An 18,360-nucleotide genomic window follows, 5' to 3' on the forward strand; every position below is an offset into this window, starting at 1 on the left:
TGTGTGTGGTTATATTATGGACAGGAACTACGTCATTGAACATGGAATGGATTGATAAAGCTTAAAGGCCTACTGAATACAAATACTACATTATCTTCCTGTAATTATAGGTCTGATGATGCAAAATTATATTCGTTGAAGCCATTGGCGAACCTCTCACACAGGTGGATAAAAGATGATAAGCGCACAGATGGGTTTTCTGCATTTTATTAAACTTTTCAAGTATGAGTTGAACGTAATGTCATTTTGTACTGGTCTTGTTCACTGGCGCATTTTTTATTTTATGGCTGTGATTAACGTAAGAATAACGCTTGTTTCGGCGAAGACACTGAGGATGCGAAAGGCTTTAGGACTAATGTACAAACAAGAAAGCAGAAATGTAAATGAAGCCCCAAATTAGCCACAGACTGTCTCAATTTGGGAGCGCCAAATTCACTACAGTCGGACCACGTCCGGACACTCTGTAATCGGCCCCGACTCTCCTGAATTCTCTTCTTCAGCTCCGGCTGTGTTCTCTAACTTCGTAACTCGATGGATGAGATCCTTCTCGAGGATTATGTAACAGGTGAGTAGCAACAGGGCAAGACCATAAAGAAACAGAAGGTTCAAAGAGCAGATTATCAGATGAGAGACTGAGATTAGGTACTCCAGATCGTATCGGCTGTTCTGCACTTGTCGCCCTGACGATGGAGGAAGTAAATACCTCTGAAACGTCGGCAAACTTCTACCAGACTACACGGCGCAACGTCCACAAAGAAGTACGTGGGATTCTGTTCCAGTGGTTAGTTAACTGCTTTCATTGCAGTGGTCGCCGCATGCAGTAAAGGACACTGAAGTATACGATTCAAAGCTTGGCTGCTTTACAGTGAGAGCACAGAGCCATCCGTTAATGCATTCATGTTTCACAAAAAGATCTCCACACAAAAGCTGATTCCACCGTTCTGTTATTCACTCCACATACTGAAAATCTCAGCACGTTTCTTTTTGTCTCACTGAACACAGTTTTCAATTTCCAGGCCTTCTAAGCATTGGGGTGGCAGGTTCCCTTATATCGTGGTAATACACGAGTACGGTCAGTTACAACTGATGAAATTTGCATATGACCTAGTTAATCAGAGGCTTGGACGATTATAGCCGATTACAGTAGCCGTCACAGCAAAATCAAACAACGGGGCCCTGGTGAGTGAAGACAGTACAGAACTCTCTGCGTATCAAAGCTATCAAGGCAGTAGTGGCGACTTAGAGTCGAGTTAGGAGCTAGGCGAAGTCATTCCATAGCCTTGAAGCATGCAATTTGCTGATGGTTACAGTAATATTTCCTATTATCAGTCATAGTTTGCATTTGCTGTACAATACGAAGTTTTATAAACTTCCTCCACAGCTTCCACTCAGTAGTGGTTTAAAATCAACCAACTTCTGCACTGTGATCTACATCACCCTCCTCAATGTCAATAAAGACGGCAGACAGTCTCAAAGGATTCGAAATGCAGACGACAGTCAGCGCCAAAACTACAAGAAACGAACGGAGTGGAACTGCAGTGTGTTCACTCACCTCTGTCGACTTAAATTCCAGGTATCTCCTTTGTCAACTCAAAACTCACTACAGGTAGCCCTCGATTTGCGCCGATTTTGAAACCAGAAAGTCAAAATGTGAAAAAAAAAATTTTCTATTATTTATAACGTTTTACAATGTTTCTCGTACCGCTTCTTATACTAAATCGTAATTCTTACGTCGCTGATTTTGAATAAAAATTATAAATACAGTCATCTCTGCAATTACGTATGTTTCGTTAACGCGAATTTGCTCCAACGAGATCGATGAATCGGTAAAAGCTGTTTGTGAAATGCAAACTTTTACATATTCGCATTTGCTCTTATACAGTTTAATTCCTGGCGCTTTAAACTTTCAAATGACTAATTTAATCTCTGCGGAGGTACCGGGGTTATTTTTACTACGCGATTTTCTATAGGTCGGCGTCTTACATGAATGCAACTATCGCATAACAGCAGAGATGACGGTACACACCAATCACATGAAAGAATCGCAGTCAATAAAATATATTTTTAAATTCCCTTTATTTTATTTAAGTTATTTCAGAGCTTTAAATGTAATGCCATTATATTACTCGTCAATGTCATTGACTTCCCATTGATTTACATTATAAAAGAGTTTCAATTTATGCCGATTCCGGCAGGAGCACATCCCCGGCGTAAATCGAGGGCTACCTGTACATACAATTGAAGCAGCTAGGACCTCTAAAACATTGGATAACTTCTACCAGACTACACAGCACAACAACAAACAATAAGAGAATCATCTTCATACCCACAGCCAAAAAAGGCTCAAATCTCACTTTAGGTCCGTAATGTCACATACGTATTCGTCAATTCCTGTCACCTTCAATATCTTAATTTCACGGCACAGTAAAGATTCAAATATGAGGCAACTTTTATTAAATTTAATTTTATGGAGAAAGTTATGATATTCATTTTTGCTTCTTTATACTTTCATATCAAGACTTTAGAACTGAAAACTAGTGAAAGAGTTTAATTTTAAACAGCTACTCCATCCTGTTACGAAGGTAAACATCACAGAAGAAAAGAAAATGCCTGAAGAAATATGAATAGTTTTTAGCAAAATCCCTATTGTGTGGTTTACTGTAGTCTTAAGATCATCTCACTCTTAATGACAGAATTATTCAGAGAAGTACAAATAACCCCATTCATAACACAAAATAAATTTATTACACACTATATTGCAATTATTAAATAGACCCCTAAACAAGTACTTTTGTGCATAAATGCCATGTAAAGTTATTACAGTTATGACACCAAAAACTTCTATAGTAGAGTTTGATTAACACTACTTTTCAGTAATCTTGTAAAATAATATATTTAAAATACAGAGCAGTTAAGTACCTTTGACTGTTCAACACATATAGACCACCTCCACAGCCATTTCTAAGGCTCCAGCAATATTGATATCAAATGTTCCTTAGGGGAAAAATATAAAATAAAATAATGAGAGTCAAATTTCTGTATCAGATACCATCAACAAACACAAGACATCAGTCTGAAATGTGATACCATAATACATTTGCTTCATTTCTTCTTTTTCATTTCAAAGATATGTAGAGTCTATAACAGCAATGTTGCTCAAGAGTTTTGATGCACATACACTTTAAAATAAAATAAACTGTTGTGTAATATCTGTGTAAGGCAGCGGTCCCCAACGCGGTGCCCGCCAAGGCTCTTTTTGGGTGCCCGCGTTGTTACGAGAAGAGGTTATACTGAATAATGAAGGCCGTTCAACCATGAACATCATAAAATCAAAGCGCAGATCTCGACTTACTGACTCCCATATTGACGATTGTTTGCGAGCAGCAACATCATCCTACACTCCCAAATTCGAAAGACTGGCCGATGAAATGCAACGTCAAACATCACACTAACTTCCCACTTGAGTAATAATAATTGTACTTGTGAAACTACGTATTTTTGATTGCATCGATTCTTGTATCATTAAACGTTGTGTTGTTTTGCGTATTATTTGGTGTCCATATCTTATTTCTCCAGAGAAAAGAAAATTTGGCTTTGTTAATTGGTTGGTGTCCGCCACTATCTCTCAAATGTGCCCGGAGGCACAAAAAGGTTGGGGACCACTGACGAAAGGTTTGGGTAACATTGCCAAAGAATCTGATCAAAACTGCTTCGCTCAGCAGAATTTTCCATCACAGACAGGAAACTGCACAAAAGTGTATAAAAGTAGATGTGTTTACTAATATTTCCAGCCATTTATCAACTGCAATGCCAGAAACTAATGCTTATTATCAATTAAATTCTTGTAGTTTCTTCAAAGAATTTACTGAAATGAGTTATTACTGGTCATGTGAGAAAGCTTATGTTTTAAAAGCAAGGCATATTTATGCAAAACTTCAAGGAATGCATGACGTGACATTTGGGGAAAAGTTTCTAGAACTGTCGAATGCAAATAAGTAAAATGTCACTGAGTAAAATACAATTCCACCCATCATCTTATTTGTCTTTTCTTCTTATAATTACTGTAACACAGAATTCCACAGAAACTGCACCTGCAACTTCTTGGATATACATCATTATCATCAGTAACATCAAAGAAGTGCAGAGAGACATAAGCTCTCAAAATCTTGTTTGAAGTTTCACAACCGTCAAACAACAATGCTGCTGTAGGCTGCACTTACATTCAGACACATGTCCTAATATGAAGCCTAACTTGTACAAAATTACTAAAGGGTAAACAGCTACTTCACCAAAATTCGTATCTGTTGGACTTTCTGATATCCTTAGCCCTTCAGTTATGTACATGCGGTTCCCAGTCCATGCAGAGTGCCACCAACACATTCAGATCCGGGTGAAAATACATCATCAAACTGCCCCTGCAGCAAGGCATGGAGCCTAGGAGGCAAATATGTGAAATTCTTTTTTAAACACGTTTATGCAATGTTTCCTTTCATGTTATTTACACTGGTTTCTTCCGCTTTCATATTTAGAGAGCTCTTTATCGACTGTGATTTAACTATAAACTACAACAAATGTTAAACCTTGCATCACACTGGAAATTTATAACTGCCATAGAAGAAGAAGAAGAAAAAGATATATCAAACAAAATGTTGCATTGGAGCTTCTGATGCCAGATCTGATTTGTGTTACAGGAGAATGCATGGGATTTGGGAATGACATGATATTTAAGGCTACAAACCCACTCAGCTTCATAATTATAATCCTATTTATATTATAAAGGGCCCTAACATTATTTTATAACATATCCCAGAAAGGCATAAAAATTAAATTCCCTGATATAATCATAAATGACAAAGAACATTCAATATTGTCTGTAAAACATGTAATCCAGCATTCATAGTCTCCATAACAAATTTAAACATCACAATTCACTGAACATTCCTCTAAGACACAGCATGCTTGCAAATAAAGAAAGACACAGGAAAACAAAACACATTCCAGAAACCAGTTTTACAGAACAAATATGGAGCTTATAGAAACTTTTCCAGTTTAATTTAGTTTTTACCAGATTATAACTGGCCCCTAGTAATTTTTTCAAAACTAATAAAAGACCATCCAATTAAAACTCAATACTAAAGCTCCCAAAATCTTAGATTCAAAGACTGTGGTCAAAGCATTGATATTTCATAAGTACACTGAATGATAATGTCTATTTAAGTCAGAAATAAAATATTTGTAAATTGTCAAGTACTCATTAATACAGAAGATAAAAAATGTTCCCATTTCAGGCCAGAGCTATTGCAAATCAATATAAGATGGAAGATGATGAAAAAATATGATTGATAAAAGAAATTAAAGCATTCAAAAACCTTTAACAACTGATCAAAAAAGAGATCACACAATGTAAAAGTAAAATTTTTCAAACACAGTTAGTAATTTTTCTGAATGCTGCTCACATAATTTCACTTAAAACATGAGGTTAAATTATCCTGCTTAACTCAAACTCGCCCGACAACAGTGGCATGATGACAATAATGTGAAATATAACAGATTACCACTCATTTGGCATAAAGTATTCTGATCTAACACCAGAAGACTATTCTTGGCAACTAAGCCTTATTTCAATATTTAGATAACTCCTTACACAATATTTAACAATAACTGTTCATTATCTACACAAGGCATGATTTCCTTGATACTGCAGCACTATAAGCACTACTGAAACTATTATCACTAAAAGAACGCCTTTGTATCAATCTGAAGACACATTTTGAATTCAACAAACTTGTATATTCCACACAATTCCAAATTTAGCACTAGGATAACACTAGACTGAGAACTCAGGAAACATGTAATGGTGAAAGAAACTAACTTGGCAAACATCATCTCATGTGACCACGTATTGCTCTGCATCACAGGTAAGAAAAAATAAATTAATTGGCGAGCTTAATCACTTTACATTAAATTACAGACACTCTTTTACATATGCATATATATTTGTTGATGCAGAATCGCTTCAGCTGTTCAAACAAAACTGACACTCAGGAACTTCTCGTATTAAATGTAAGTACTGAGAGAGGCAAATACTCATACCTACACTGCAAACAAAATGTTCCACTCACTACCAACAAATATTTCTATTGGTCCCTTTAGTAACTCACAGCCAATAAAGTTTTATTACAAACTTGATTTGCTTCCTCACTACCCTACAACTGTAAGATTGCTTGGATTCACATCCTTCGCTCCATAATCGATGGTCCTGAAATGATAATTTAAAGCAGAAGTAAGTAGCATGAAAACAAACAGATATGTAATTATATACATTATATTGCATAAAGATAAATGCCAAAATACATTATACTAAGAAAAAACTCTAAACTTAATAACTGGCAGCATAAAATGAATAATACATAAGTGATATAAAATATGCTTGGCTTTACACACCATAAATTAGAAACATTTCAAAATTACAATAGTTTCTATAGTTGGAGTCTGTAAAAATAACTGAAAATTAAATGACATATAGGAGTTATATGAGAAACTATTTCCAAGACAAGGCTGTCAAGCTCTGCACAGCCATATTTAGTAATTCTCCACCATGCCTCAAGGGTCACATCACACACTACAGTTTTTCTTTCTTAACAGAAAACAAAATTCTGTTACTAATTTCACTGTATTTCTACATTACTGAGCAGACTGAAGGTATGCAATATCTTGGAAAACATTCCATACAAAATATGTATATGCTATAGTATACACTTACTTGTAAATGTGTGCAATAAACCAAACTGCATAACATAGCATGAGAACAAATTTGTGAAGTTAAGCTGGATCATCACTGATTTTGATTAGAGGAAACAACTGATTTCAAATTTTGAATGTTTTGGTTGTTATGCACACCTGCCAAACAACATGCACATTCACATTTTGGTCATACTAGATGAGTAAATCATTCTTAAGAAGATGACAGTCACTGAGCTAGTTAGAAAGCTCCCAGAAAGTTTTATGGAACCTGGAAATTCATTATTCTGTTCACAACAGTCAACCACTGGTCCAAATTCTGATCCAGATAAACCCAGTTCACATCCTCCCACCCAATTTCCTTAAAAAATGTTTTAATATTGTATTTCCATTTATGCCTAAGTCTTCCAGGAGGTCTCTTCCCTTCAGGATTTTCAACCAATTGTGTATGCATTTCTCTTCTCCTCCATGCACACTACATGCCCCACCAATCTCATTCTCCTTGATTTGATCATCATAATACTATACAGTGAAGAGTACACATTATGAAGCTACTCATTATACAGTTTTCTCCAGCCTCCTGTCACTTCACCCCTCTCAAGTCCATAAATTGTCCTCAGCACCATGTTCTCAAAGACACTCAGTCTGTGTTCTTCCCATAATGTGAGAGACCAAGTTTCAACAACAACCTAAAATAAATACAGTGGAAAAACAACTTTGAGTTATGAAGTGAAAGTCAGCCTCAGCAGAACATTTCTAACGCAAAAAGAACTGTTAAACAAAAAAAAAATCCAGAGCATTCAACCATTTTCAAGTTAGATTAATGAAAAATAAATTATTCAGGTACTGGATCATCAGTATTAAACAGAGCCACAGAGACACGATGATGAAGATTCCAATAACAGAACAGAGCAGAGCCATAATGCGGCACTTGTATAATTTTTTAGAATATTCCTTACTAAGCTGCATCCATTATTCTTGAAACCATAGATGAACAAGCATACAGTGTGAGTACTCAACACACAAAACAAAGTAACAGAAAGCACAAAGTTCTAAATATATTCCATGTGAAGTATTACATGGATGCTACAGTATGGAGAATACAGTACTTAATACTGTCTCCACCATAGCAGAAACACGTGCACCACATGTAACATCAGAAGTAATCATTAACTGCTGCTCTGTGATACCCTTATACAACACATCAACAGGAAAAAAGAAAAATGTTTTCAAACAAAATGAAGTGAGTTGTTTAATAACCCTACAGCAAACAAACAAAATACTACATCTGAAATGCTGCCCACAAAGAAAAAACTAAAATTTTGGTAACAAATGGGGTCCATCACCATAAAACGTACACTAGATACACAAAGAAAAACATACTTTAACAGACATGGAAACACTGCCTAATGTCAGCATATCAGTGCAGAATTGAAAGCTGTGAAAAGAGCACATTACTAGAAAGCTCTGAACTAATGTGCTGTTATATCAACAGACACTGAATACATTCACAGCAGAATGTATAACTTACATGGCATCTAAACACCCGACCTCTGAAAACCAAAAAACATGCTTACATATGCCAGTTATAAACATCAACTTTAAAAGCAAGAATCCTTCAGCATGCCAACAATCAACAAATAACTAGAACATGGATGTGCAACAAAACTGTGAATGTATAATAGCCAATACAGTAAGGAATAATAAAGTAAATGTATATTGTAAAGAAGGCATATCACTGAACTATCTAACACTGAACAGTCCTTGGAAAGCCAACAGTCACTAAGCTAGTCAAAATTCCTGATCTTGAATGGAACCTGAAGGTTCATTACAATGTTCAAAGAGCACATCTGGTCTCTATTCTGATTTAGATGAATCCATTCCACATCCTCACATCTTATTCCTTCTTCTTCTGTTTCTTGACCGTTACTTCGGTCTTCCAGTGCCAAATATTTTCTTCCATTCTTCTCTATTTTCCCATCCTTCCGGAGGTAGTTTCCACTCTATCAAGATTCTTGTAATTCCGTCGTTCCATCCTGCTCTCGGTCTTCCTCTCTCCCGTCTCTCTTTTGGTTGCCATTTCATAGTCATTTTTGGTAACCTTTCCTCCTCCATCCTTTGCACATGTCCATACCAAATCAGTTGTCTTTTCTCTATCTCCCCATTCTATTCCTTAAGATCAATTTTAATATTACCCTCTCATCTACAACTAGATCTTTCATAAGCGATATCTTCCTTTCAGGCTTTCCAACTAATATTCTGCATGTCTTCCATACATGTTACATATTTATGCCATATTTTTTTCTATTAGACACAACAAACATTGAAGATTTCTGTATTCTGGGTTGTTGCGCTGTGTAGTTTGGTCGATGTTAACCAACGTTTCAGAGGTCATACTGCCTCCGTCATCAGGGTGATGAATATGCCAATAGGGTGTGTGGGGCTAGTTTTGTAGGTGCCGGAATGTGAATGGAGTAGCCTGCCCACGCTCTCCTATTGGTCCACTCCCACTGGCTCGAGGCAGGCTACTCCATTCACATTCCGGCACCTACAAAACTAGCCCCACACACCCTATTGGCATATTCATCGCCCTGATGACGGAGGCAGTATGACCTCTGAAACGTTGGTTAACATCGACCAGACTACACAGCGCAACAACTGAGAAGACAGAAATCTTCATACTCATCGCCCTGATGATGGAGGCAGTATGACCTCTGAAACGTTGGTTAACATCGACCAGACTACACAGCGCAACAACCGAGAAGACAGAAATCTTCATACTCACTGCTGTGAAAACCTCAAATCTTACACAACAAACATTTCTAAAATAGATCCAAATGCAATAGCATTCTTAAAAACCTCCATGAAGAATTCATAAATGCTGTTACATCACACAAACATTATACAGCTCCTACATGTAAGACATTATTTCCATGTGAAAAGCTGCATTTATAGCAGGGAAATGGATAAAAGTATATATATATGTGATGCAATGCTTATTTCAGTGCTTCATGTCCCTTCGGTTCCACCCATTTGCTGCTTTAAACAAGAACAGACAAGAACAGTGAGAGAACCACAAAAGAAAAAGTTAAAAAAGAGACGTATTGCAGCAATTATCAGTCAGTTCTTACACATACACACACACACACACACAAAGAGAGAGAAATAGAGAAAAGAAGGAGAAAGTGTTTTTCCTTCTATTCAGGTCTGTCTCTCCTGGCCAGATTTGTGAAAATACATTTCTAATGCAAACACACCACAGATAGAGTATTAATGACAATACAGAACAAAGGGACTTGCAGATTAATACGAACTCCAGTTATTATTATAATTCCCCACATTTAACATCTGATTCATATACTTATGCTTTAATGAATTCTTTACAGGCGCATCATCTATTCTGGCTATTAGTGTCTGTCAACAGGCAAGAAAGGCAATAACGGCAGTACTTACACAGGTAATGAGAAATAAAGGAAGTCGCCTGCAAGGTGCTTCTAGCACCAACACTGACAGATGAGTGTGACAGGAAAGCTCACATGGAAGAAGGTCCATTGACTTTTTCAAGCTACCAATTATTCAAACATTTAGTATCATTTAGCTAAATATATTAATGCCACCATGCCAATACCAACATTTGAATTCTGTTCAATACAGACTGTCTCCAATCAGGAAACACTGATGCCCTCTGCTGCCAACAACTGACCTGACCTGACCTGGCATGCTAAAGCAGGTCATACTTTCATGCACACTTTTATAGTCGAGTTAGTGACGTAGAATAATTTCATTTTTACTCAACAGAGGACCAGAGGTTCATGTCCACTGACCACTGTAACCTTGAAACACATGATGTAATTCCACATAACATTAGTTTAGCAGAAAGCAAGTTTAAGTTATATATAGTGATTGATGTTTTACAGATTTCCGGTATAAAGTGCTACTTCTACAAAGTCCATTATTCTGCTGACAAAGAGCTCGTGGATATATATTTACACTGAAATAATGCTCTGCTGCAATTAAATTATCTGTAAAGTAAATAACATATTGACAGGATTATTAAGCACCATAATAGCTATACAGCTTATAAAAAGAAGTATGAAAGCAAATTCATGCTCTTACCTTTGCAAAATGATGAAGGCACACACTTGTGCTATAAGGCGACTTTGAATTGTGAATGAGGTGTGACTGTTAGCATCTATGAAAGCTACAGAGAGTGACTAATTGTGATACAAGTTGTGGATGTCAAACACAATGGAATGCAAGATGAGTGCTAAACTGAAAACCCCCATAAAAGTAATGAAATAATATTATTTTTAAATATTACATTTTGCTTATATGAAAATGAATAATAAAGATACAAGACTTTTCCTCCATGTATAATCAGTGGCATAGCATCACGGAAAACAGTACATATACACAATGTTCCTACCATCAAAACTCAATATATAAGGAACTCAGCAGTTTGTTAAAATATTTGGAAAGGCCTGCCAGTGGTCTCTGGTCTGAGACAGTTCAGTCAAGTCTCCACCTTCACATCTTAATTCTCAACATCAACATTTTTATGCCCCCAAATATGCCCAGGTTTCCAATATAGCCTCTTCCATGAGGTATTAAGCAGCAAAGTACCCTCGGGTATGAGGGATAGGATACAACTCTTCCTACCTTCAAATGGTACACCCACTTTCACAAAGAGGCTTTGGTAGTTAAGTCAAGGCAGTGTAGCTATTATAACTGCACTTTATGTCCAAACTGTGGACAGCAAAATTTAATTCCCAAAATCTTAGTGCTAAATGTTATAGGTCATAATACAGACGTAGTAACAATACATACTTTCTCGCAACTACCCCCATTTATCCTTAATAATATGGTAATAGGGGAATTATACCCCTTTACTAGATGCTCTGGCCAGACTTTAAACCTTTTAAGGTCCAATGGTAATTATATGTACCACATGCTTTAACATTCAACAACTCTGCACTGTGCCTACAGAATGTACATATGGATTCCATATAATTCTCAAAGGAAAGAGTGATTACTTCCTTATAATTAACAACATAATCTTTTCAATGGAAAACCACTGTTTTCATTGCAGTAAAACCCATCTTTAAATGTTATTTAGACAAACTTCAGATTATATTACTCTGACCTATCCTTTCACAAAATTTCTGTTGCTACAGAATTTCAAACAGTCTGCCAAAGGTTTTGTATAATATCTCAGTTCATCAGCTGTGAACATGAACTTAAAACTTTGATTTTTCAACACACAAGATAATGTTACATGTAAAAACTTATAGGTAGATATGTTTTCTTTCACTGTACCAAATTTCATAAACTTTGTGGCAGTGGTTTAACAATTTACAATGAAAAAATTGAAAAGAAAGCCTACAATATGTTTCATATTTTAGAAGAAAGTACATTATAAAGATGCACACATTCTCAGAAGTCTCCTGCCATAAAGAGAAAAATTGTTATGTTGCTCCTATATAATTACAAAAATCAGTCAGGAAAATAATCTTCAAACAGCATTTTTTAGCAAGATCACTTCAGGATTAAAAATTACTGGACCCCCCCACCCCTACCCACAGGCCCATGCATGCACGTGCACACACACATAACATACACTTGAAAGACTTATTTTAATTTCAGAAGAGATAAAAAAAAAGTAAAAGAACCAAATGAGAAAGTGTTGAAGATGTGCTGGTGCCTGTTGTTTACACTGTCAATAACTGAAATTGTAATTATCACATGAAAATTTAAAGTTTCCTTATTACTTTGAAATGTTTGCACTTTACATTATTATATCTGCATATATCTGTGCATACACAATTTTTGATCACACTATGCCACTGCGTATCATCATGTAAAGTGACAGTATGGTACTACTGTCACTAGCTCCCTTTATTAGCATTATGAAATCTCAATTTCATCCAAACAGTGTCTTACGATAAAAAGGTTTCCATTTGTAAAACCCCCTGAATTGATGCTAAAAACGTTTCAGTATAGAACATGACAGAATGACTACGTTCTGGAAATTTAACATTTTGTGGAATGTAAACAATTATTTTTATTTTTCACACATCATTTGTAGGTAAAAAAACTTGGGTGACAGCACTCCTAATTCATATTCAGGGGACAAGGGTTTCATGCTCAACTTAGAAGTAAGCTTCTCTGACATTCTTCACGATTTTACTAGGTACCTCCCATGCAAATTCTGAAAACATTCTCTTAAAATAACCCATAAGTGCTTCTTTCCACAATTATTTTTATTTGAAATAATTTTCATGTTGCTGTACATTTAATAAAATACAAGATTGCAATTACTTAATTCTGAACTACAAGCAATTCAATGTCGTCACTAGCATAATGTATAAATTTTACAGAGTATTCATCCAAAATGAACTGAGATTTCATAACAAATCTGACAAGACATCCATTCATATTAAGTTTTTGCACTCTTATACACAAGGTGAGTTGGAAAGCATAGTTCAGGGCTGAACAGGAACTAGGATGTAAACAATGAAAGCAAGTAACAAGGACCTGAAGTAACAATCAAACACTTGAGCCTCAGGAGATACACAGAATCCTGGCATTTCAAAATACTTGCAACTTCATTACATGGATAATAAGTGACAGAAAATGCTATGTTGTCCCTCAGTGCAAAGTGCGCTTGATTCTCCGTATCTCCCAACAATTTGGGTCCAAGTGTGTATTACTGCAAAGCAAATAATTGGCCGAGCTTGATACTAAAAGCAAGATTTCAAAAAAACAAAAACAAAAAAAAAAATTAGAATGCTGAAAACAACAGGGTCTCTTTTAAGGTGCTGTACACTATATTCATACTGATATTTTCATCATTTATACCCTTATGCACTGTGAATGTTAAAGTAACATGTCTATACACACATGAATACAATAAAATGACAGACTTGAGTATTTATCAGCATGCACATACAATTTGTACTGTCTCTGAGGTCCCTGCTGCCTCCATTATCAGAGTGATGAGTCTGCCAGACTACATAGTGCTACAACCCAGAAGACAGCCATTTTCAGACAGACTGCTGAGAAAATGTCAAACCCAACATGAAGCTCCTTTTGAGAAAAGGAAGACTGAAAAAACTACAGGCCATAAAGAGTAGATATGGAAGAATTTTGTTTTAACTGTGACTTTAGACACACAGTTGTGTGCTAAATTAATACCCACTTCTAAGATATACTACACAAGATTGCTCTTTATTAAGAAATTTACATATTAATTATTGTCTATAAATTGTACTAAAAATGCTGAACGGAAATCTGAGAAAACTACTGGAAGTGTTACTGTTAGAACACTAACGTGGAATAATAAAAAGAAGCTGCAGATCGTATACAGCCAGGTGGATGAAAAAAATTATTGTTGGATAAAGGCAGACAGTAAATTACTTTTGAATACTTTAATATATGCAGACAATTATAAAATCAACACTATAAAGGTAACAAGCTCCAAAAAGCAATATGTGAATTTGCAATAATATGTAAAAGTAAAGTTTGTCCCACTATATGCCATGTAGGCGCTTAGGGTGAGTGAAGGTATAGCTCCTCTCTTTCTTGACCTGGGCACTAGATGGGGGTGAGTGGTCAGCATCACGCCCCGGCCGGCTTTACCCCCGGGAAAGAACCCCGGTACCCATTGTAGAGAAGGCTGGGTGGGCCCCAGAGCCGGTCTGGACGCAGAGGTTGCAATAATAAGTAATAAAGGTAATTTCCTGGGGTGCCCTAAACAGCAGTGTTCCTTTGGTCGGTATCCCACGATTTGTCTATCAAAGTTGTTTTGTAAATTATACATATTGTTATTAACAGTAGATTTAAGCATCTCTAAAATGCTGGCCAATTTCTACCAGACTACACAGTTATTTTCACGTCACAGTGCATAGGTTACACTCTAAGGCAATTAAAAGAATGTGAACAGTTTGAAGCAAAACATCAAACATTAATTTTACAGTAATGTAAATATAGCAACCTATGAATGGGTAATAACAATAATTTCTTTAGAATTAAAATAGCATTTGTCAGTTTCTTGTCAATAGCGCATCTCCTTCGATTTATGCTCGGAAAACTATTTGCTGTAGGCCAAGCAAACTATAAAGCAGACGTGTGTGTGTGTATGTGTGCATGTACGCACCTGAATATTGATGAAGTGGAAGTAGAGCGCGACCATGAGACAAGGAAGTCCTCACCTCGACGAATAGCTCTTCTTTTATCCAGGATTGCTCGTGTCACATCTCGGGGGAAAAAAGATGTCTCCACACTCCGCCACACAAACCTGTATAGACATTAATCCTTGTGTATTTCAATATTATCACCATTAACTCACTAATACTTGTTAAATGGAAACTCTTACAATAAGCACTTTGCAACTCAGAAACACAACTCAATAGCATTTTCAAACAAATAAAGTTAAAGAACTTATAATACTGAGTTTGTTGTAAATCCTTTGCAGTTCAATGGCACTGCACAGAATGATTAAAAATGTTGTAGTGTAATAAATGTATTCATTCAGAAATTCTAGAATTATATATTTATAGTAAGTATTGATTTTCCATGTATTGTAACCAAAATGTTTTCGAGTCATAAAATCGTGGACACAGAAGATAACACACCATTGCCATTCAATATTCTTATGCAAGTTGTCTTCTTACCAAATCTTATATGAAAACATTTATATCTCAGTAGTACAAATCAACATGAACATGACTGCCTGCACCACTGAAAATATGGCTGAAGAAATTTGACATTCAATTGTTTAGACACCTGTTTCTAATCCAAATAATAAGACACAGGTATATAGGATAATAAAAATATAAAACTAACATATAAATTAATATTTTTTTTATTTTTTTTATAACTTTCTGTTCATGGAGCATTCTTGTAACAGAAATCAACATTAAAAATAAACTGTTAACATGGTGTCGTATACGGACCCTCTACACATACAATTGTGTATGATTATGTATATTGTTTGACACTTTTTATTTCTTATTATGATTTAATACTTGTGTTTATCAACCAGACTGTAAGAGTCAGTGAACTAGAGGTCAGACTGTGGAGACATTTAACCCTAGATACGATAAGGAGATTTATCATACAAAAACCAATTATACAAACACTCCACACATCTAAGTGCTGACCTAAGAATGACCCCCAGCAGCTGTTGAAGAGTCTGTTTGCCCCCGGCACTACGATGGCACACAAAATTATCACACGGCACACTTTTGACCCCTTTATAAACCCCTGTCTGGAAGGACGACGTAGACTACACTGGAATTCACCGTCAAACATTACATTTTACTCTGCATCACGGACACCACAGTCTTGCTTCATAGTTTTCTGACCCAAGATACTGTTACCTTGTGCACCTTTAAATCAATATATCTACTGTGTTGCTACAAGTGGACTTGAATATTAATTCTTAAGTGTCCAATGCACCCAGTCAATAGAATTCTGCTCGGTCTATGCTCCCGTATCCCTTCACCATCCTTCGCAATACAACAATGGACCAAACCCTGTGCTTTCACACAATATGTTATTCAAATGCCTAGATGTTATAATGTAACAAGTACAAGAAAGAGTGTGCTGAAAAGAAATACCCTTTTTTTTTCTAAGAAACAAGCCCAAATAGTGGTGTGAATCAAACTTCATTCATTCAATTACACTTCCCCACATTTTGTGTAAAGTTTCATAGTTCTGACACAAAGCCAAAAAATGGTACAGTGTACTAAAACAATGTTAGTGCAGCATACAGTGATTGAGTTTTTTGACTGCAGTAAATGTTTCACCAACTGATATTTGTTGCCAATTAAAAGTCATTTATGGTGATGATTATTCAGACATCAGTATTGTTTGACATTGGGTTGCATGTGTGCCAGCCTGAATGACAAGCAACATAGGAGGAGATTACAAAGAGCAACCAACAAGGCTCACCAAAATCATGAAATTATCAACTAGAATCAAAATGTTTCCCAGCAGGCAAACGGAATCAAATTACCATTTCACATAAACAAGTAAAAATGAAGACTGATGATCTCGGACACTGAAAGAAGTGCAAATGATAGGTTATAAGAATGCTTACTGAGAAACTGAAACAGAAGCTAACTTGCTAATGACTGTCATTACAATATGAACATAAAGCCTACAAAGTCTTGTAAAACAATGTCTCTACAGATAAATGCTGGAAGCAACACTTTAAGCCTGAGAACAAGAAAAGATCAAAGGGATACTGTTACAAAAATTTTCCAGCACCAAAGAAATTTTAGACTGCACCTTCTCCTGCCAAAGTTGGCTCACTGATATCTGTGATGTTCATGGAGTGGTGCATTCAGAATTCAAGCCAACTGGTATCACCATTAACCCTGAGCATTGCACTGGAATAATACAAAAATTGAAAGCTCATTTATGAAGAATCTGTCCTGATATGCTGAAGATTTTCCTCCAACAAGATAAAGTGAGGGCCTCATACAAGTGCACAAATGACTACAGAAACTCTCAACTCTGGTTTCACTGACTTGGATCCACCTGACTTCCTGATGTAATATCTGAGAGGATGTTGCTTCTTGTTAGATGAAGTCAAAACAGCAGTAAACATTTGATTCTATCAACAAGACATATAGTTCTATTATGAAAAACTCATGAAACTACCTGAACATTGGTGTAAGTGTGTGGATTGCAGAGGTATGTTAAGTAATTGTGTAAAATTACTAAATAAATTTCAAGAAAAGTACCCATTCTTTTGTTTATATAAAGGATCTATTTCTGTTGCAGAAACAAATGTATTACTTTTCAGCACACCTTTATTGCAGAATTATATGTAGGATACAAACCTTGGAATAAGAGCCATGACCACAGACAAGAACACAACTGACCAGTATGTTGCTGAACTCGCTGCATGTTGCACAACCCAGTAATTACTTGGCAAATTTAAACACTGCACACATATAGAGTTGTAAACTAATGAGAAGGCGTAGAAAGCACCAATAGATATGGAAATGGAGAGAATGTGGATTATTGTCTGCAATAAACAAAACAATAAAGAATTATGAATGTAGAATCAAATTTTCTATGTGGTTAAAGAGAATAATAATTTGTTTATATGTGTATAGTTTAGTCTTACATAAAATTCAAGATTCATATTTCAAATAGAGAGTTTTTCAACTTTCAATAAAATTTAAAATTATAATCATTGTCCTCGTAAAGTTTATGACAGATGACGTGATATATTATTTTGGTTAATGTCAATATTTCTATGACATTACATGAGAAGACCAAGTGTGGTTGCTGCAGTGCAGTTTTAAAAAAATCTGCAGTTAAGGCAATAAAACAGATGAAATCTATGTGTCACTTACATAGTCTATGTGAATCACAAAGTATTTTAACAACTTATAATAATGTAAACTAGCTTACCCATGATCTAGTTTCAATGGCAACATGAAACAGCATCACAAACAAACATGAGGTAGCTATTGTGGTCCCAAATTCCCAGATCCCAATATCTGTGTCATGGTACGCCTGCGGCAGAAAATCAAATTAAAAAATGAGAAAGATGGCAGTAAAGATGATCAATAACTATACAAGACAGCTTTCAAAAGTTCT

At 35.8% G+C, this 18,360-nt stretch overlaps 1 protein-coding gene across 4 annotated transcripts in view; it reads right to left on the reverse strand.

Moving 5' to 3' along the window:
- Positions 1 to 2,722: 2,722 nt before the first annotated feature.
- Positions 2,723 to 18,360, reverse strand: part of LOC110828347 (phospholipid-transporting ATPase VD) — a 75,358-nt gene continuing 59,720 nt past the window's right edge. Inside the window, exons 18-21 of one of the 4 annotated variants that reach the window (XM_022060979.2) lie at positions 18,172 to 18,276; positions 17,592 to 17,779; positions 14,952 to 15,037; positions 2,723 to 6,259 (exon numbers count right to left, since the gene is read on the reverse strand). In XM_022060979.2, coding sequence (XP_021916671.2) covers positions 6,231 to 6,259; positions 14,952 to 15,037; positions 17,592 to 17,779; positions 18,172 to 18,276 — 408 coding nt within the window. In that variant the 3' untranslated portion in view covers positions 2,723 to 6,230. The other 3 variants (XM_022060977.2, XM_087348103.1, XM_022060978.2) reach the window with 3 other exon arrangements.

This window comes from Zootermopsis nevadensis, unplaced genomic scaffold (assembly GCF_977971745.1).
Source record: "Zootermopsis nevadensis isolate Lab colony 2312 unplaced genomic scaffold, Znev_1.0 Znev_ptg000012l, whole genome shotgun sequence".
NCBI classification, from domain to species: domain Eukaryota; kingdom Metazoa; phylum Arthropoda; class Insecta; order Blattodea; family Termopsidae; genus Zootermopsis; species Zootermopsis nevadensis.